Source organism: Orcinus orca, chromosome 19 (assembly GCF_937001465.1).
Source record: "Orcinus orca chromosome 19, mOrcOrc1.1, whole genome shotgun sequence".
Classification (NCBI taxonomy): Eukaryota; Metazoa; Chordata; class Mammalia; order Artiodactyla; family Delphinidae; genus Orcinus; species Orcinus orca.
The window spans coordinates 15879387-15901831 of NC_064577.1; the positions used below are offsets into that span (position 1 = coordinate 15879387).

Here is a 22445-nt window from a genome sequence, read left to right on the forward strand (position 1 = left end):
AATGTGGCTCTGAATAGTTTTTTCTCTGCTCAGATAATTTAGCAATATTCCTTCTCCCACCGGTCTCCTCCCTGTCAAGGACCTCCCTGCCACAGGTATCTGAAAGCTGGCCAGGGTTCTTCCAGGCTCCTGGGCAGCTCTATTCCCAAACCTCCCTCCACTTGACCTCTTTTCATTGAAGATCACGAGCCTGGGGTTCAACTGAGGACAAGAACAGGCTGGTAGGAAAAGGGGTCACTCTGTGTCACAGATACCGTAATGCCCCTACCCCCTATGTTCACATCTTAAACCCCAGGAATCTGTACGTTACATCACATGGCAAAGAAGGGTTAAAGATGCAGGTGGAATGAAGGTTGATAATCAGCTGACCTTACAAGGGCGTTTATCCAGGTGGGCCCCGTATAATCACAAGGTCCTTAAAGTGAGGAGGAAGGCAGAGACGAAAGGGCAGGGCCATATCACGTGAGAAGAACTTGACCCATCATGCTGACTTTGAACGTGAAGAAGCCAGAGACAAAAAACATGGGCGCCCTCTAGAAGCTGGAAAGGGCAAGGAAACTATTCTCCCCTAAATCTTCCACAAGGGAAAGTAGTCCTGATAATACTGTGATGTCAGCCTAGTGAGACCCACTTAGGACTTCTGACCTCCAGAACTGCAAGATAATAAATTCTTGTCACTTGAAACCACTCAAGTTGTGACAATTTATTCCAGCGGAACTAGGAAAGAGATGCCTTGTGTATGAGTGTGTTTCATAATAACTGAGATACTCATGCACATCTTATCCTCCGTAAACGGCCTCTGGGGACAGGCCTCTATCCCCAAGAGGAACAAGGATGGAATTGCTCCGCCTTTCTGACATATCAGGAATTAAGTGGTCTAGTCCAGAAGACCTCATTTATACCAACGACTGGTCAGTTCCAAAGGGTGAACTCAAGGAACCGAGAATTTGGGCAAGGCCCAAACTCAGAGCATTAGAAGCTGTCCCAGGAGCTGTGGTCATATTAGGTCTTCATCTGTCACCCACGGATCTTTGAAGGGTTTAGCACTCTCAGACATAAGCAGGCGTGCATGTAGTAGATGATACTTCGACGCCCACGTGCACAGAAGGTTGCAAATAAATTCAACCCAACGCTATGTGTGTATATAGTTCCGTGTTATTTTCTGTGCTGCCAACGATTAAGCAAGCTTCTCGAGAGCATGTCTTTATTTTATTTACAGACGAGCCTATCACACCTGGCACATTCTGGATGCGCAATCACTTGGTGTTGGATTCGGGACTCTCTCATGGGAAAAGTCTTTTAGCCTTTACCAGCTGAGCCCAAGCCCGGCTCGGACATCCCTCTGCTCCAGAGACCCTCCCTCCTTGAGTCCCACTCTACTGAGCGCCCCAAAAGGGCTTCCAACTCGTGTATCTCCCCCAGGAGAGAAAGCACTGTGTCCTGGCTGCACCTGCAGACAGCCTGAGTCAGGTTTGTCCAAAAAGAGCATATCCCAGAAAAATGAAAGGCGTTTCGTTTTCTCCGTGGACGTGTATCCAGGTTTGATACGGGAACTGCGACATGTATGCTCCGTCTCTGCCTGCGCAAACGGAGAGAGAATGTGCTCACCCTGGTGCGTTGGAAGCCTCGGTTATTTGCTAGGGGTCCAGCCTGCTTGCCAAGCTCGGTGCGCCCCGGGTGCGCGGCCGCGCAAGTCCCCTCCCGGGGTGGGCCACGCCCGCCGCTCGCCTGCCAGGCTGCAGGGATGGAGGCCCCCTCTCCCCCGGGGTCCCCACCCTCCCACCTGGCCCGCCCACCTGCGCGCCTGATGCTACGCGGCGCCCCTCCCCTCCCCGCGGCTCTCGGCTCCCGGCTCCGCCCCCCGCGCGCGCCCTCCGCATCCCTGCCGCCCGCCCCCGCGCCGCCCGCAGCCAAGAGTTCAGACCGGCTCCCGGGACTCCTCCGGCTGCTCCGCGTCCCGGGCCCCGCTTGCCACTCCTGATTGGCTGAGCTCCTGTCAGTAGTAAAAGAGGATCAGATAGCAAACTGGGGACCTTCATAAAGGCGTGGTGGGGATGCTCGAGGAGCGCGGGCAGCCTATGACATCAGCCGCGCACGCCTGGGATGCCGCGGCGCCCCGCCAGACCCCGAGGAGGCGCAGGGTCCCGCCAGCTGAAAGTGGCGTAGCCCCGCGCGGCGAGGCCGCCACTTTTCTGGGGACTCTGGTTTCGGTCACTGGCTGCCACTGTACTCCTACCCGGGAGCGCTCGCGGAGAGTTGGATGAATTCTGGGTTGTTAACTGCGGTCATCTGGGCTCCCGGGAGCCCGTACCTGGTGGAAGTCAGGGGCCATCTGGCCAAGGGACCAGCGGCTCGCTGAGACTCAACATGACACTCCTGGGGTCTGAGCACTCATTGCTGATTAGGAGCAAGTTCAGATCAGGTAGGGCTAAGGCACTTGGCATTCCTTCTTCAACTTTTCCTCTTCTGCACGTCTCAACTCCACACTGCTTTCCAATAAATGTTTCAAAGCCAGCGCCTTGGCTACTTCAACTCTGTTCCCCAAAAGCACATTTGGCAAGTGAAGAATTGTATGTGCCTTGGGGGGCCTTTAATGTCTTCTGTTGTAAATGCTTTGAGTCATAGAGTGTGGTTTTTGTTTGTGAAAAGGCCAGTCCTTTTACTTTTGTCTCTCTATTTGCGAGTAGAAATTCTGGAGGGGTCCATCCAACAGGAATAACCTTGAAAGTGAGCAAATAGGGGATTTCAAGTTGGAGAGCTGCACAGTATCAGTCAGAATTGCTGAGGCAATGAACCTGATGCTGTTGTATTAGATACAGGAGTCACTTCAAATGGAGCTAATCCAAACAAATGTATTTCCCAAAAAAAGTCACTTGGGGGAAGTAAAAATAGCAAATTTGGAGCACACCAAGTATTTAAAATGACATCACTGTAGGAAAAAAAGAAGTCCAGTGCCACAAATATTTTTTCCCAAACCATCTGATGTTTATAAATGGAGACTTTCCCCCCAAATTTCTGTTAGTGGCGATAGAGGAACTTCTCAGAGGACGCTGAGTGAAGGTGAGTGGAGAGGAGACGGGCCTTTAACTGCCTCACACATAGGGTGGTAACTCGCCCCTGGAAGGTGTTGATGTGTGTGGGTCTCCACACTGAGATGGGGAGACTTCTTTGGTTCTTTGTCAATAGCTCTGTGTAGAATATCGGTTTTATAAAAGTGGTAACAAACTGCTCAGTAAACGGTACAACTTCCGCTTAGAAGATGGGTTACTTTATATAAACTGTGATGTGAACATTTCCCATAACAGGTGTTAAAAGGATGCTGGCATAGTTTGCTAAGTTTTCCATAGCCCTTCTAAGTGGGACCACGCAGCATTTCACTTGGACGGATGTTACCAAAAAATGAGAAGAGTGGATGCTGGAAAGTAGGGTCCTCTGGGACTTGCTTAGATGCTCCTGGCTTTTAGATGTCTTGTGGGGTCCACTGGAGATTTTCTATGGCTCTGTACCGTCAAAGCGAGATGAAAACTTGAGAACGGAGGCAGCTACAAGACTCAGTGCCCCGAAGATCCGGGGCCGGTCTGTCAGGGACTAGGTTCTGCAGTGGATTAATCCATCCTTTCCTTTCCGTGGTGAGGTGAGGCGGTTGGTCTGTTAATCCACTAGAGACATGGCCACTGCTTTGCAGTTTGGTCAAAACCGCAGGGCAACACTGCCACCTTTCTGAAGAAGAGAGGATGTGGATTTGTTTTGCAAGAAGCTACGCTCATTTCAAAGGCACCCTTGCCAGTTTCCTGCAGGGGCAGGGGAGGAGCTGGTTTGTCTCTAGATGGACTTGGTGATGTACTTGATAGTAGAATTGCGAAACAGACTTACCAAACGAATGCTTCCTTCAGCTGCAGTGCAGAGGCAAGGAAGACAGTGCTCCTAATTCCTGCTTTGGTGGGTCCGTGGAGTCCTGGTGTCTCCCAGGTGGACCCTGCAGACCTAGACCCTGCAGCTTCCGAGAATTCCGATGGCAGCCTCACTGGTTTTTTTTTTTAAACTGGGACAGGCTTCTGTGTCACAGGAAGGATTGCTTTGGGAAGACATGCTATGCTATCGAAGCAGACATAGGCAGGCTTAATCCTCTACCTTTGATAAACAGGGAAACGGGGTCTGGAAATGGACAAAGTGGTTTGGTCCTCTGAATGCAAGGGGTTGATAATCTCCTAAAAGAGAAGAAGACAAGTTGAATGTAAAACTAAGTAAATGTAGTGTTGAGGACGGGGATTATTCTTCCTGGAGATAATTACAGCCCTAGCTGCGGGAGCACAGAAGTCTGGCTGGCAGCATGCGAACAAGAGGGCCTCTTCCTAAGAGTCCTCGATTTATTTTATGGCTAACAATGAATAAAGAAGGCCTCTTCTCTGTTTTGATTTCTCTCTCTCTCTCTCTCTTTCTCTCTTGTTTTTTTCGTCGTCTTCTTTTCTTTCACAAACTACTCAAAATGTGAACTCATAAAACTATCTCAGGGCTAATGTTTGCTTTGACAGTGGGTTCTGGTGTATTTCATTTAAAAAGTTTCAAACAAAAAATACAGGAAACGAAATTGATCATACCAAGGGGCCTGTGTGTAGGGCTGGTTTGTAAGGGAACAGGTAACTGTTTTGACCCTGAAACTGACATGTATGGTAACAGCTTGCAACTGACTTTCTATAAGCTGTATTCCAGTGACCTTGTTATTAACTGCGAATCGGTGCTACTGGAGCAATAAACATGAAAGTTTACATGGGTGAACGTGTTTAGTGATATAAACTCATCTTACTGGAGAGGCCGCAGGGTTTCACAATTGAATGTGCAGATCTAGTGCCAAACTCTGGGTTTTTAGCAGGTACTTCTCCTTATCGGCTGTATAACCTCGAACCTTAGCTAAATTACGTAACTTTATCTGCCTCAGTTTGCTTCGTTTGAATGATGAGAATGATTATAGGATTGTTGTGATGATTAAATGTGATACTACAAGTAGAGCATTTAGAAAAATGCCTGGCACTTAGTAAGCTCTCAAAAAATATTGTTTTATTATTTAAATTCTTAGGCAGGGTGGTCCTGGGTTTGTCACTTCTTCTCTCTGAGTCTTGGTTACTTCATCTGTAAATGTCAGGGTTGGACTAGGTGATTTCTCAGACCCTCTAGAAACATTTTATGGTTCTCTGAAAATGCAAAGATTGGGAATAAGCAAAATTGTGATTGGGCTGTGTGCCAGTTGGGCATAAATCAGAGGCAGTTTACTTAAATGCAGTCATTAGTGTTGCTCTTAAACTAACCACATTTTTATTGTTTTTCATCTTTTCACTGTTGTTATGTCAGTATCTGTAATCAGTATCACTGTCAGTAATTTTCCTCAATACCATAATCCTTGTGTCAGTAAGACACAAGGACCCATACAGTGTGTACACATACGCACACACACACCATGCACAGAGGATCAAAACGAGAGAGAGAGGTCCATTAGTGGGTTTCCCTTCTAAAGAACTATTGTGTTTCTTTTGCTTTTTTCTCTTTTTCTCTTCTCCCCAAACAGCTCATACAAAGGGAGACTCTGCTTCCTGCCATGACCTTACCTCCATCCCCCGAAAATTTAGGGCTGTCAGATTTCGCAAATTAAAATACAGGATGCCTAATTAAATTTGAATTTCAGATAAACAATGAATAATTTTTTAGCCTATATTGGGAGCATACTTTCACCTGAACTAGGCACTTTGCATTTTCTGTGGCAACTAGGCTATAAAACTATATATATTTACCTAATTTAATTGACCTTTTCAGATCTCATTTTTGTCATCTACAAAACAGAGGATTTGACTGGTTCATCTCTGCAGTTGCTTCCAGCCCTAAGATTTGATATTTTCCCAAATGAACGTCCCTGAGTACTTCTGTAAACTTTTGAAGACTATAAACTTCATAGAAGTGTTACTGTGACATTTTTTAACTGTTGTATCCTCAGGAACGGGACATAGAGTAGATGCTCAATAAATTTTTCTCACGTGGATGAATGAATAATTCACACCTGCCATCTTTATAATTAATCCATTATTATTCTAAGATATGATTATTCTAAGACAATCGTTTCAATTGCTTCACGTGTTCAGTCTTCTTTTCTAAATTTCCTTGATGACTTTTGGGTGTGACGTTTACTGGAGCACAAATATCTATTCCCAAATTCCATTTTGCTATTGAAATGACCAGTAGAATATTGGTATATATTCTAATATTAAAACAAAGGTGAATTTTGAAGTAAAATTATTTCAGTGATATAAAAATTTACTACTTGTTTACTTAATGTGCTATCAGAATATCTCTCATTTGCCCACGGTTACAACATTTTCCTGTAACCACAAAGGCAGAGCCTACTATATGCCAGGCGCCGTGACAGATACCGGGAATTCAAAAATGAGTAATATTTTACCCCTGCACTCAGAGCTAACTCTAAGCTAATAAACGTAAAATATACAGGATAATCTCCCTATTTTAAAAGGTCAGTTGATCAGCAGCCTTAATTCCCCTGTAACAAAATACCATAGACTGGGTAGCAAAACAACAGAAATCTATTTTCTCACAGTTCTGGGGGCTGGAAGTCCAAGTTCAGGGCGCCATCATGGAAAGGTTCTGGTGAGAGCTCTCTTCCTGGCTTGCCGGCGGCCACCTTCTCGCTGTGTCCTCACATGGCACGGAGAAAGAGAGACAGGCAGACAGCGAGCTCTCTGATCTCTTCTCACAAGGATACTAATCTCATCTTGAAGGCCCCACCATCAGGACCTGATTTAAACCTAATCATTTCCAAAGGCCCCGCATCTCCAAATACTATGACATATGGGAGTTAGAGCTTCAACATGTGAAATCTGGTGTGTGGAGGACACATTTCAGTCCATAGGACCATGTAAGGTAACATATTCATTGGTTCCAGGGATTAGGATGTCGACATCTTCGAGGAGGGGACATTATTCTGCCTGTGACAGCAGCTTCCAATAAGGCATTCCTAACTGTAACCCCTCCACATGCCTCTCTCCTGCAGACTTTGTTCTGTAGCACTTTTCCTTTAATATAGATTATTCAGCCATAATACCTGTGTTTTCCCCAGGGAGGTCCACAGAAGACTAACTCCACAGTATGTTCAAGTTGTTCAGCAGGAAATTTAAAAAAGAGGGAAGCAAAGTACAGTGAAAAATTAAATTGGATTTTTAATTGCAGGATTTCTGAAGCCCTTACTATTTCTCATGTCTATTATGAGCTTCTGAAAGGCAGGGATTCCGAGACATGCTTCACCTTTATTCACACAGCATCTCAGAGGACAAGTTTAGCTGGACAAACACATCGTGGAGAATTCTTTCTGGACAGAAAAACTCACGGTTTCCGACAGTGATTTCTCTCATGGGGTTAATCTCTGTGTCTAGGAAGCTGGCAAGCCCTCCGCACCCAGCCAGGTGCGCACTCTGTTGCTTTTCCTTCCTGGCTGCTTCCTCCCGTGCTGGGTCCCCCTTTCACTGCTCAAACCTCCGTTATTTATTGGCACCAATGCCCCACCCCGGGAATATCCATCGGAGGATTATAACCCATGTCCCCAAGGAGCTCACAGGCAACCTGAAAGGTGGTGAAAAAATGCTATACGAGAGCTACGTATTTATTCATTCATTCAACAAACATGCAGGAATATTTCTTCCATGTTTCCCTTGTAATGGAGACTGTGTTAGGAGCTGGGGGTTCGACTGGGAAGCAGAAAAGACCCATCCCATGTCCTCACGTGGAATGTTAGAGCTGACCCTCTAATACCCTGTGCGTGGTTCCTGCAAGCCTTCTAGAAGTCCACATGAGAACACAGTTACCGGGATTTTAAAAGATGAGTGTGTTTTAAGTCCTAAATGGGACTTTTAAATCTTTTTTTAAAGCTAGTGGAACATTCAGGGGCCAGCCCATCTACTTCAGACCATTGCATTCACCTCATATACCAGGTGGTCTCCCCCAGCATCTTAATTACTGTAGCAAGAGCCCCAAACTGCCCCCCTGCACCTAACCTGCCTTATTATTATTATCCATAGCTCCTAGCACTATGGAGGACACTAAACATTTTACTTGATCATTCAGTTATTTGTCCACCAGGGCAGGAATTTTTGTCTGTTCGTTTTCACTGCTTTATTCCCCCAGCACCTCGCACAGTGATTGGCGTAGATAAGGCACCATTAACAATGCCTTGAATAGATGCATTTTATTTTCCCCCACAAAGACTATTCAGAAACAAAAGTGACCAGTCTATGTTTTTATATAGATTTTAGGCATATTGAAGGAGTGGTGCTTAAGACTAGAACAAGAAAAGAATGAGTGAATATAAGTACAAAATTCAGAAAAGTAGTTACCTCTGCAGTAGGAGAGGCAAGGGGAAGAGCTAGGCGTGGAGCCTGAGTAGGAGAAAGGTTTTTGGTGGTGGTCTTAGGTAGAGCAGTGGTGACGTGCACATTGATTATTCAGCAAATGAATTAAATAATGTTCATTCATGGGCCGATGATGACAGTGTGGCTTGGACCAGGGATGATGATGGATCCAATTATGTGTATCTGGGGTCTTTGAAAAAAATTGAAAACATAAGTTTTTTAAGACCATAAAGAGTGGCATTCATCTTTTATCTGCTACAGTATATGACAGACATAGTAAGAGTTTGTCAAATAGGACTGAACCAAATTGAATGGATTCTGATCTAATTGGGTTGAATTGGAGAACAACAGAAGTGCCTGGCAGAAGCAGAAGTGCTCAACCCAGCACTTGGAGGATTTTACATACCTCAAAGAAGCCAGACCTGAATAGGAGATGTTGGAACATGAAGGGGTCTTTCATCTTTATTTCCATCTTACTAGCACGAACTCACTGGTCCTCTAGCAGATGGTGACGAGCTTTTTTTTTTTTTTAATTAAATTTTTTTTATTTTTTATTTTATTTTTGGCTGTGTTGGGTCTTCGTTGCCGCGCGCGGGCTTTCTCTAGTTGTGGTGAGCATGGGCTACTCTTCGTTGCAGCGCGCAGGCTTCCCATTGCAGTGGCTTCTCTTATTGTGGAGCACGGGCTCTAGGCGCACAGGCTCAGTAGTTGCGGCTCGCGGGCTCTAGAGCACAGGCTCAGTAGTTGTGGCGCACGGGCTTAGTTGCTCCGCGGCATGTGGGATCTTCCCGGACCAGGGCCCAAACCTGTGTCCCCTGCATTGGCAGGCGGATTCGTAACCACTGCGCCACCAGGGAAGGCCATGACGAGCTATCTTGAATCTCTGCCCAGATCAGGAAAGGGAAGCTGGCAGGTGTATTTCCCAGGTATCAGTCTTTCCAGTCTCATGCCCGCTTTCCTGTGGGCAGACCTGTAGGGGGAGCCCATCACGCCCACTCTCTGACTCCATGATCTTGGGAAAGTCAATGCTGCTCGCTGGGCATCTGTTTCCATAGTGGTAAAATGATCCCTGCTATTTGGGAGGGAAAGAGTTTTGTAGAATTATCGAGGCTTTCTTCTGCAGAAAGACGACTCTATTCCCCACGTGGGAAGGGACTCCTTGACCTGGTGGCAAGAATCGCACAAGAGAGAAGCATGGAGTAGTGGTTTTGATAGACGTAAATAGGATTTTAAAAAATAACCAAAGCCACCCATTAGCCAAATGATAGTTTTTTGCAGCCTTATGATTTGAGTATTTAGTTTTTCAACTTTATTAAGCAGACAGTGTTTGTTTAAGTCAGTAATTTGCACTCATTTCTATTCTGATATCATCTAGAACAGCTGGTAAGTCAAGCTTTACCTAACTACATTTGCATTATCATTCTTAGAGGAAAATACAAGGGTCTCCAAATTTTTTACAACGTCATTTATTCCCAGAAATTCGGAATAAATAAGGCTGATTCCTGACTTTCATTTTTTACAGAGCACAGCAAAGTGCCCTCAGAAACCACTGAAGGAAGAATAATTGCATTCTTTTCTCCTGTTGGTTGAAGGAAGATAAATTCTCCTGTTTCTCTATAGATACCACTAGAGTAGTTCTCTCACGTTTCACTTACACCAGTTGACGTTTGCTGTATTCAGCCACCTTAGATCATTAGAGAAAGCAGTAGAATTCTAGCAGTAGAAGCAGTGGATTAAGCCACTGTAATATTGTAAAATACGTTTATTGGGTTCCCCCGTGTAGGACCTTAACCATCACTTGGTATGCGCAGCAATGATCAGCAAATACACAGACTCTCATGTCTTGCCTAACATCTCAGTTTGAACTGCCACTCAAACAAGTTATCCATCCTTCAATCTGCATCTCTTTCGCCTTGGACTCTTTAAGTAGTGCAAAGTCATCAGTTCTTTCTCATAAAATATAGTCCAGTAGCCCCCAGGAATATCCCTGTTTCACAGATAATGACTGGAAAATACCCCATAAGCTGTTTTGACGTTCCTACTTCCGGGAAACGCTCTCCTTTCAGGAAGTCATTCGACTCTGTTGTCCTCATGACTGATTGGGCTGGTTTCTTGATCTGAGGGAAAGTTCCACACGGGACATTCCGATACTCAAGCTCCAGACAGGGCCGTGGGGCTTCAAAACAGGCTAACTCCAAGAGAATGCTATTCAACATTCACTGAACAATCATTTCCTCAGTACTTCAAATGTCTTTACTGTTTTGTGTTCCCTTCCTGCCCTTGTGCAGACAGGTAAAGAACTTTACAAAGCTGTGGTCAGAGCGTACGCCTAAGTTAAACTCAGCCTTTTTAGCAGTCAGCACAATATCATAAGCAGTTGTCCAGACTGCTCCGTAGTAGCATAATTCTTGTTTTAAAGACTGTATCCTATTCCACCAAGTGAGTACATACTAATTCCACTTGTAGTGGAATGTTAAGCCAGTTATACTTTTTATGTTATAAATAACACTACTATGGAAATCTTCATGCACATAGATTCTCTCTTCCTCTGGATTGTTTTACAGGATACTCATCCTTTAGAGGAAATAATCCAAGTGTGGGAATCATGGATAGGAATCTTTATGATCCGCTAGGGTAGCTTGTATTTCTGGAGCACTTAACAATGCCCCAAGCTTAACCTTAGTCCCTTTTCCGCATGGCAGTGACTATTTGACCCTGTGATAGAACTAACTCAGGGTCATCTTGGATACTTATCCAATGCGGACTGCCGTTCAGTGAGCTTTTCACACCTTTTCAGTCAAGAATGAAAAGGAAAAGGAGCCACAAGTACCTGATACCTTTGGAAACCTTTGGCTCCCTCTGTGTGATCTGCTATTTGGGGACCACATGTGACCGTATTACCAAATATGATTGATGCTTCGTCAAAGGAGAAGAGAACAGGACCAAGAGTTACTGGGAACCTGTTATCTATGACATTTTCAGTATCTCATTTAATCCTTACAGAAAATGCTATGAGACAGGTATGCTTATTCCGTTTTATAGATGAGGAAACTGAGGCTCAAGATGTCAAACAACTTAGTCGGAGTAACATAACTGGTAAATGGCAGAGACGAGGTCTGATCCCATCTGTGCCATGATGACCATCTCTGTCACAAGCTAAACCTCGCTTCTCCCACCCTCCCCCTCCACTGCCCATCCCCCACACACACACTTGGCCCAGTGGATTTAATTCTACATTCCAGTGGAGTTCTGGACTACAACTTCAGGTTTATACCCAATTGCCATTATTGTCCGTGATTTTCTAAATAGCGATTTACTAAGCTACTTGTTTCTAATACTAATTAACCTGTAAATTATACATGCCATCTCTCCCAAATCCCAGGACTTTTAATGAAACTTGAGTATTTTAATCTCAGTTTATCTGATTAAAAAATTTCAAGAGATTTTTGAAAAACAACAACAACAGACTTGCCCTAAGACACTATACATGTAAGAAATATCAAATAACAGAGTCCAGTGGTGGTTGCCAGGGGCTGGGAGGTGGGGGAAATAGGGAGAGGTTGGTAATAAAAGGGCACAAACTTTCAGTTATACAATAAATAAGTGACATGACATAAAATATTAGAAGACAGTTTTAAATTTAGCACCCTCCCCAAACACACACAGAAATGTCAGTAGATTCTAAATATCATGCTCATTTCTTGATCAAAAGGCAGTGAAAAAGAAATGTTTTTGTATTTTTAAATTTTTTATACAATTTTTAAGTTACTTTCCATTTACAGTTACTACAAAATATTGGCTATATTCCCCATGTTGTGCAGTATATCCTTGAGCCTATTTTATACCCAGTAGTTTGTACCTCCACTCCTCCACCCCTTTATTGCCCCTCCCCCCTCCCACTGGTAACCACGAGTTTGTTCTGTGAGTCTGCTTCTTTTTTGTTACATTCACTAGTTTGTTGTATTTTTTAGATTACACCTATCAGTGGTATCATACAGTATTTGTCTTTTTCTGACCGACTTACTTCATTTAGCACAATTCCCTCCAAGTCCATCTATGTTGCTGCAAATGGCAAAATTTCATTCTTTTTTATGGCTGAGTAATATTCCATTGTATAAATAGACCACATCTTCTTTATCTATTCATCTTCATCCATCTGTTGATGGACACTCAGTTGCTTCTGTATCTTGGCAATTGTAAATAATGCTGCTGTGAACATTGGGGTGCATGTATCTTTTCAAATTTGTGGTTTTGCTTTTTTCAGATATATGCCTAGAAGAGAAACTGTTGGGTCATATGGTAGTTCTATTTTTAGTTTTTTGAGGAACCTCCATACTGTTTTCCACAGTGGCTGCACCGACTTACATTCCCACCAACAGTGTACAAGTGTTCCCTTTAAAAAAAAAATACTTTGATAGCTGAAATATTTTAAGCTCAGCAAGTTAGGGATCAAAACACACCACAAATATACCAAAAGCATTCAAGCATAGAACAAAGTCTAGAAGGATCCATTCTCAGTGATTATCTCTGGGTGGTGAGAAAATGAGTAATTTTTAATTTTTCTTATCTTCTTTCTTATATTCCTGTATCCCTTATTTTGATGATCTATTCAGTGTCTCCTGTATCTTCTATAGTAAGCAGGAATAACTTTGGTAATACATGAATTAGCAGCGGACATTGCTTGCGTATTGCGTTTTAAGCCATGCAGTCGTAGGAGATGAAAGATTCCTTAACTGAGGAGCCGCTGAAACAGGTTGGCTGAACACCTAGGAGGTTTAAGTTGTTACAAACTCCCACCAGTCCGAGAGCACATTCACGTTCAGACTACAACCGAGGAAACTTGGTCCGCAGCTGAGACCGAACATTGGCACCCCCTCCGATTAATCTGTGTTGGAAAATTCTAACGTGTATATCGTGATACAAGCCCTACAGTCTCACTGACCTGGGCTCAGATCCTGGCTCCACCTTTCCTGGTCGTATGAACTTGAGCATATCCTTCAAGCTCTCCACTCTTCCGTCTGTGAAGGTGGGAACAAAATTGCCTGCCCTGTGGAAATTTTGTGAGGCTTTAGTGAAATGACAAAAAAGGTATCGGACCTAGTGCAGGGATGTACTTGTGTAATCCGTCAATGGTAATGGTTTTATCCACGGATTAATATTCGTGATTATATCATTATTTATATCAATATGCTATAGGAGGTTAATCTGCAATATTTAAAATTACTTCAATATTATTATAAAATATCATATTGTTTCTAAATTTACAACCATCTTGTGGTTACCTCGTGAGATTTGCTGCTACTTCTTCTCGTTTCTTTTTACATTTGAGAGTGTTGCAGATACTCATTATCATTATAGGATTTACACTGTGTTCTATAAAGTGATCTATGTACGTACTATCACTTATTCCTTCCCTTTCAAAGAAAATTTTGAGAAAGGCATTATTATCGTTTTCATCCTCCAGACAGGGGTAGTTGTCCAGCTCAGGTCCTTATGTGTTTCCGACAAGAGCCCCAGGCCTTGTCTGGGACCTTGCAAGGTTACCAGTTGGCTGTAAGGATTAGCGTGGCTAATGGCTGGTCTTCGGGCTCCACTGAGAGCCCAAATCCTACACCCTTGTAATCGAAAATATTGTTCTGTCTAAAACTGAAACCAAGGCGAAGAGCTCTCTCCAGAGGGAACAGTGTTTGAGGATCAGACAGCACTCTGCTAAATTATAATACCTTTTATTTTTATGGTGCATTGAACTCGCAAGTTGATACACTTATATTTTCATAACAACTCTGTGCGATTACAAAACTGGTCGTGCCGATGAGATTGAGAGTCAGGGACATTAAGAAATCTGCCCAAAGGGCTTCCCTGGTGGTGCAGTGGTTAAGAGTCCGCCTGCCGATGCAGGGGACACGGGTTTGTGCCCCGGTCCGGGAGGATCCCACATGCCGCGGAGCAGCTGGGCCCGTGAGCCATGGCCGCTGAGCCTGTGCGTCCAGAGCCTGTCATTAGATTTAGAATCAGAGTTCTGGGCTCCCAGAACCAAGTTCTCAGTGTGATCCTCTGAGGAACATGCAGCCTGGGAAGACATTGATGGTGCAAAGATGGGCCGATGCCTGGCTTTTTCAAGGCCAGTGGCTCTCAGCAAAATAAATGATCCCTCTGCTTAGAGCGTTCTTCGCACGTAGTAGCCATCTGCACTGGCTTCAAGGTTCAAAGGGCTAGATTAGAGAGAGAGGTGAAATTCAGCAAGTTAGATACAGTATTATCTGGGAGAGGAGAACAGAATAGGCATAGAAATGGCAAAGCAGCCTTTGGCTTTAGTAGAATACCAGTCTCTGCAGAAGGTTCTGGTCTTAGCACATAGACTAGAACCCAGCGCTATGGAATGTCCCAGAGACAGAAAATGTTCTTAAATGTTATGTTTGGTTGTTTCAAAACCTTGTAAAAACAGTAGAGCCAAGATTATTTTCTAACGCTTAAAAAAATTTTAATATACCTACATTTACTATTTTCTCAAACTTTAAAGGTATAGTATATGTGTACATATATATATATACGCACACTATTATATGTTATATATATTTATATCAATCACTATTATATATATCATGATTATATAACGGTGTGAGTATATAATATACACATATGTCTATTGTATATTATGTATATACTATACACTTCATATGACGAGTCAAAGATCTGTATTCTTTGTAGTGTTATACATGCTACAGAAAAATTGAAGGAAAAACTCAAAATGCTCAACAAAGGGAGAATGTTTGAAGACACTGAAATGTAATATAACGTGCATGTTATATATGGTACTTTCAAAGAACAGCTAATGAAATGGAAATATGTTTTATAACCAGAAGAGGCAATATGTGCTTTCAATGCTAGCACAGTATACCACACGCTTCACTTAGGATCTCAAAAGAACTTCAGTCTATTCCAGGACTACAGCGACGTGGAATGAAAAATTTCCCCTTAGTTTGGAGAGAATTCCTTTTCCTTGCCCTCGTAAAGCACACCCTTGGTTCCAAGTTCTAATACCAGTTCTCATTACAGGTATTCCCTGGACGCCTACGTTCACCTCTTGAATGTTTGTGTAGTCATTTATCCCAGCTCACGGAGTCTTAGTTTGATCACGGCAGTGACCCTGTGAAATGGGTCTAATGATACCTTCCTTAGAGGGATGGGAAAATGAGGTTCAGAAAGGGTTCGTGACCCACTGAAATTCACATGCAGAAACATGGCAGAGCAGGGCTGAACCTGGATCTCGTGACCCCTCCCAATGAATGGTGGACCCTGGGAGGTGAAAATCAGAGTCCCTTTCCTCCAGGACCACCCCCCCCACCCCAGCACCAGCTTTCAAGGAAAGCAGGTCAAACAGCAGGTTCTGGTCCCCCAGGCCCCTCCTGCCCCCCCCCACCCCGCCCCGGGGTGGCACGCTGTCCATCTAATTCACTCGTGGCTCTAGGCCATGGAACACATAAACAAGTGGGGAAAGCCTCCGGAGGAATCTTGATGCCCACATGGAACCATTTGTCTTCTGAAATGATTGTTTGAAATTGTTTATGTCAGTTGCCGAGTTTCTGTTGCACGCTTCAGGGACCTATTTGTGATGGAGGAAAAAATTTCCCTGCAGCCGAGTGGTCAGGGCTCAGCGGGCAGTTCTGGTGACAGCATGGCCTGACGCCAGCTGGTCCTCCCCACACGGGGATGGCTCTGGGGAGATGCACCGCAGTCCCAGTAGAGCACCCCAAGAATGATTGGGTGCTCACTGTTTGCTGGGTACTGCTTTCAGTGCCTCACATGTACGAACTGAATCCACACAACAGTCCTGTGGGTGGTACCTTGGGTCCCCCTCCGTCCCCCCACATTCACCGATGGAGAAATTGGAGAACCCAGCCCCGAAGGGCATTTCATAGGACTCCACGACTAGTAAATGGAAAAGCTAGGACTTGAACATATGCACCCCTGGCTTCAGAGCCTACGTCTGCAACTCCTACGCTGTACTGCTTCTCACAGGCATCTAGGCTGGCCGGAGCTGGCTTTCTCATCCTGTCCTCCCCGAGAGCAGGCAAATTGCACCTTCTGTCCCCTTAGTGACATCGTCAGCCCCACGGCACATCCACTCAAGGCCTGCGTTCCTCCTGCCTATAGTGTCTTGAGATGTTGTAACATAAAAGCCCTCAGCTCACAAACCTGGCAGCTGGCTGCGTGAGAGAGAATTCCTTTTGAGGCATGAATTAGTCTTCTTCAAATGTTTTGACAAACTGAGAGTGTGGTGCTTAGGGAAAGGATCGCTTCGCACTGTTTGTGTGAACAGACATCCTTCTCAAACTTGAGACTGTGTGTGAGGCTTGATCATTGAAATAACTGCGTGGTCATTCTGAGCTGGTGCTCTTTGGATGTGAATATTCCCCTGGTTTTTACCCAACACGTGCCCAGTGCTGGAAGCTGGCCTGGATTCGTGTGTCTCAATCTCCTCGAAGGAAGCAGAGTCGGGACATCTCGTGAGATCAAGAAAGAACAGTGGTGCCTGGTCCCAGCCTCTTCCCTGCATGTCTGCTCATCTGTGAAGACGACTAACGCCAGTCCGGCAGCCCAGGCTCCCCTTCTCCATCAGACCACAAAGGGCGCATCAGTCACCTGATCGTCATTTTCTCTGCCTCTTCTCTCGATGCCCCCAGCAATGGACGGGTACCCAGTCAGCTTCTGTCCTTCTTGTTCACTGTGACCACTTGGCTGCACACAGGGCAACGCTTGGTCAAGGGAACAGTTATTCTTGGTACCTGGACTCTGAAGGCAAGGAGCAGGGTGTGCTCAGATGTCAGCAGGACACACAAAAATAATCCCTGGCTTTCAGCCTTGTTTGGGGAACACGGCCAGGCTTGGGGCAGGAACAGTGTAGACAACGTGGCCTAAAAGGCCACATTCTCTCAGTTCTCATCCCCCCGTCTCCTCTGTACTAGGCGGGTTGATGCCCGTGTACCATCAGACCCACGAGTGACGCAGCCTGCTCCTGGGAAGGGGGTCTGTCCCAGAGTCGGAAAATGCCGGGGAAAGGAAAGAATTCTGTGAGTGGGCCACCCGTTGGGCAAGGAGAGAGCAGTTATTTCTACCCTCTGTGTCCGACAACACCAGCTTCCAGCTCTGAGCATCCCTGAAACCTCCAGTGGTGGTCCTGCTTGTTACTTGCCAGGAGATCCTCCATTGCCCTGTGCCTGACGGTGTCCTCGAAGGCAATGACGTCGAAGTCGGGGGTCGTATGTGAAGGTTGATCCAAACTCAGGGTGGAGCTCAACAAAAAGAAGTTCAAGGCCACAATTTTGGACAGATACGACTGCCCCTTCTGAGGGGAGAGCTTTCAGCCGACTGTTGCTCTGTCGTGTCCAGGGCTTGTGGTCTTTACCTGGCATCGGCTAGAGAGGACGCCACATTAACAGCCATCCAGGATGCTTCCCGTGACATGCTTAACTTGGCCTCCTGGGTCTGCCAGCATCGTGCTCTGGGGTATACTATGTTCTGCCACCTCTACAGACCCTAGATCTGCACACCTAGGAGTTTTTACTAGTGGACCAGGATTTTAAAATAGATCTCAAAGCTTTGCTTGCTTGTGCTGGTAGCTTTCCACCACCACCGGCAGCCCCCGTTCAATACTAATCCGTAGGGAGCTTCTTGGTTTGCAACCAGTAGAGAATTAAATCTTGAACAAGCTTAAACAAAGAAAGAGCACTTACTATAAGCATCCCGGGCTGTCTCATGGAACTCGGCAACAGGAACGTGGTTGATACTTGGAGGAGAATGAGCTGGAATTGGGGATTGGAATACCTTCAGGCCACTCTCCCTGGCTCTCCCCATCCCTGTTGGCCAGCTTCACCATTTTCCCAGTTCACGTGGTTGAAAATGTGCACTCCCGACAGCTCCCAAGTAGACAGCTCTCGCCCAGTCCAATTTCCAAAATTCCTAGGGAAAAGCCCAATCTGGCTGGGGGGATGCCCATCCTTGGGGGAAAACTGAGATCAGGAAGAGAGGCCATCCTGTGGGAACATCTTAGCTACACAAAACCCACCTCCAGGGGCTTCCCTGGTGGCGCAGCGGTTAAGAGTCCGCCTGCCGATGCAGGGGACACGGGTTCGTGCCCCGGTCCGAGAAGATCCCACATGCCGTGGAGCGGCTGGGCCCATGAGCCATGGCCGCTGAGCCTGTGCGTCCGGAGCCTGGGCTCCGCAACGGGAGAGGCCACAGCAGTAACAGGCCCGCGTAACGCAAAAAAAAAAAAAAAAAAAAAAAAAAACACCTCCATAGCAGATCAGAAAGGCATTTCCTTGTAAGTTCAGTGGAAAACCGTTCAGAAGAGAATGAAAGGCAGGTATCACTTGCTTCTTATTTTCTCTTTTATTCCTCACTCTGCCAGGGACTTTATTGTCAATATCTCCCCCTTTCTTATCAGGGGAGCCAAGTCTTTCGGAAATGGAAACTACCCACGCGTGCACACGGATGCACACACACAAAACGGGCTGTAGTTGAGTAGAACTGAAAGGAAGCAAATTAAGTGCCATGGGCTTAACAACTCCATTTATTTATTTGCCTAAGTTTCCTGGGAGAAAAGACCAGAAAAGCCTCTCTAATTCCCAAACGATGTGAAACTTCCCTTTCATAATGTACCCACAGTTGTGATTATTTGTTTAACGTCTTTTGCCTCCTAGGCTGTAAAATTTTCATAGGCAGAGTCAGTGACCGCTTTATTTGCAGCTGGATCTTTAAATGTCTAAAACGGTATCTAGATATTTAGTAAGAGATCAATAACTATTGAAAGAATGAAATGAAGGATGAATGATGTTAACGCACTCACCTTACTGCCAAGTTCCCAGATGAAAGCATGGCCTCAAAGCTCCTGATAGCCCTACCAGTTTTGCTACCAATAATTATAGTAACAGTGCTTTAGTTTTTTGTTTGTTTGCGGTACGCGGGCCTCTCACTGTTGCAGCCTCTCCCGCTGCGGAACACAGGCTCCGGACACGCAGGCTCAGCGGCCATGGCTCACGGGCCCAGCCGCTCCGCGGTATGCGGAATCCTCCCGGACCGGGGCACGAACCCGTGTACCCTGCATCGGCAGGCGGACTCTCAACCACTGCGCCACCAGGGAAGCCCAGTGCTTTAGTTTTTGTGGTTTTATTTCTTCTTTGCCAAAGTCTGATGAAAGAAATTGTCATGTAAATTTGATTCACCTGTCTCTGACTCTTTCTCTCCATCTTTAATTTATTATCAAGACATAGTGATTCTTCTTTTCCACTTGTTTCTCAAATCTTCCCTCTCCTCTCCATTCTCACCATGTCCAAGTGACCTTTCTTGCTTTACCCACGGAGCCTGATAAGAGTCTTCACACCATCCCCATCTCCGCCGTTCATGTTAACACGAGATTAGTTATCCTAAAATCTCAATGTTACCATATAACTCTGCTGCTCAAAATGTGCCAGTACTGGACTTCCCAGGTGGCGCAGTGGTTAAGAATCCACCTGCCAATGCAGGGGACACAGGTTCAATCCCTGGTCCGGGAAGACCACACGTGCCGCGGGGCAACTAAGCCTGTGACCCACAACTACTGAGCCTGAGCTCTAGAGCCTGTGAGCCACAACTACTGAGCCTGAGTGCCGCAACTACTGAAGCCGCGCACCTAGAGCCCGTGCTCCACAACAAGGGAAGCCACCGCAATGAAGGGTAGCCCCCGCTCACCGCAACTAGAGAAAGCCTGCGCGCAGCAGTGAAGACCCAACGCAGCCAAAAATAAATAAATTAATTTTTTTTAAAAAGTGCCAGTACTGCCGTCTTTCTACAGGAGAAAGTCTGAACACTTCAGCGTAGGTTTCAAGGCCCTCTTTCCATGAATCCCCACTTCCTTTTCCAGTATTATCTCTTACCGCCCCATGATAGGAGTCCCTCTCCTTGAAAAGTTGGTGTTCTGGGGCACACTATATATCTGGTGAGGGCCCAATGCAGCATTATAATGTGGGGTCCTTTGTTCAAAATGATCACAATTTCAGGTGGTGACAGCACAGCGTTAAACTAAGCACAGGGCCCTTCTGAGCGTGGGATGCTCATGGCACAGGTCATATATGCTCAGGAAACTGGCTCTGGCCAGGAGGTACCATATGGATTCCACATTCCAATTTTTAGGCATGCTTTTCCCTTGATCAAGAATTCCCTTTATCAACCATCTTTCCTATAAGATTCTCCCTTGCAAATGTAAAGTTTCCATTCTTTTATCCTCGGTACCCTTCTGTGAATATGTATTCTTTAATCATGTGTTGCCTGACACTTTATTTATCTAACTCATGTGTGGGCATCTTCTCTTCTTCATTAGATTATTCATGCCTTAAATTACTATGTATCATCCTCAATGTCTGGAGATGCCTCAGCAAGGGGCTGTTAAATACTTTTTGAGAGACTGAATTGGTAGCTTCATGGGGGGCATCGTAAAAATTCTGGGGCCTTTGTAAAAATAATAGCTGTTTGGGGTCACATTTGCCTCTGGAGGTTCACTTTAAGACCCTGCATTTCACATCTGACTTCTTGGAACCCTCGATGGTATACTGCTCTGCTATCTTGCACTCTTTTTCCTGCACTTCGAATATAATGCTAAGAATTATTACAAGACGTGCCATCATCTCATGGGGAGAACTCCTGAGATTAAGAAACATCTCAGAGGCTTGAATTTGGAGACATGCACAGAAAGACCCTGGTCAAAGATGAAACCAAAGGTCATGAAATGTTAACGCTCTTAGTAGGAAGCCGAGGCCGAGGCATATTGTATATGCAGGACATGAAACAACGTATAGAGCAATGAGGATACAAGCAGCGTTACCGGTCTGACAGAATGATTGCTCTTGTGGTTGCCAAGGGATGCTGGCTGCTAGGCAGGGTACAGAGGATTCTACCAGGAGACAAGAGCGCATTGTAATAAGGTGCTAAAGAAGCAGTGAGAGCCCACCACCAGCTGCTGATGGGAGAGGCTTCCCTCTGCTGCTGTTGCTAAGGAACCTTGGCGTGGTCCTCTGAATCGGAAGCTTTACCGCCTCTCGCGAGGCTTTACTCCCCCGCAAGGAGGGTTCAAAGGACCAAGTTGGGCTGGAGGAACAGGGTTCTCTTGATGCAATGGCGGCGCCGTTATCCGCCCCTCAGACCCTCGTTCCTGAGTAAAAATCACTCCATCTGTTCCTAAGCAATGTCTCCTTGGAGGTTTGAGATTTTTTAGATCGAAATCACAAAAATAACATTTAAGTTGGAAGGGATTTAGGGACGACCCAACCCAATGATTTTTGAAACTACTCCACAGAGCTCTGACATTTCATGAGAGGTTTTGCTTTTACTGTGCTCCCTGGTACTGTTTTGTTTTGTTTTGTTTTTCCTTCCATGTAGGATTTCAGCTTGAAAAAAAAAAAGGTTTCTTTTTTTTTTTAAGTTTGAGAACACCTAATTCTAACTTAATCTGTCCTGTCCTTCATGGGTAAGGAGGCTGGAGCCCAAAGAGATGACTTTTTTTTTTTTGCGGTACGCGGGCCTCTCACTGTTGTGGCCTCTCCCGTTGCGGAGCACAGGCTCCGGACGCGCAGGCTCAGCGGCCATGACTCACGGGCCCAGCCACTCCACCGCACGTGGGATCTTCCCGGACCGGGGCACGAACCCGTGTCCCCTGCATCGGCAGGCGGACTCTCAACCACTGCGCCACCAGGGAAGCCCGAGATGACCTTTCTGTATTATTATTTTGAAGTGTTGTTGGAAGAAGACCTTTGGGTTCGCTCAGCAAAATTGGGGGATTGATTTTCACCTTACCACGTAGTCAAAGCAGAGCCACTGTTGGAGTGGAATTTATGGAACATTAGAAGGAAGATGATTCTCTAGATGATGAATATATGGTTGGTTTAGTGAGTACATGTCTTCCGTTTATCATTTACCTTCTTTGAGGTGTTTTTTCATTCATTCCCTCCCACAAAAATGACTTACTAAATGTAAAATAAACACAAATTCGTTTATGACTTTGGTTACGTT

The 22445-nt window shown here is 45.4% G+C and overlaps 1 protein-coding gene across 1 annotated transcript in view; it reads left to right on the forward strand.

Annotated features, from left to right (window-relative positions):
* Positions 1-1926: 1926 nt before the first annotated feature.
* Positions 1927-22445, forward strand: part of MYOCD (myocardin) — a 97061-nt gene continuing 76542 nt past the window's right edge. The window contains exon 1 of the mRNA XM_004266827.3: positions 1927-2422. Coding sequence (XP_004266875.1) covers positions 2368-2422 — 55 coding nt within the window. The 5' untranslated portion in view covers positions 1927-2367. The remainder of the gene's footprint in view (positions 2423-22445) is intronic.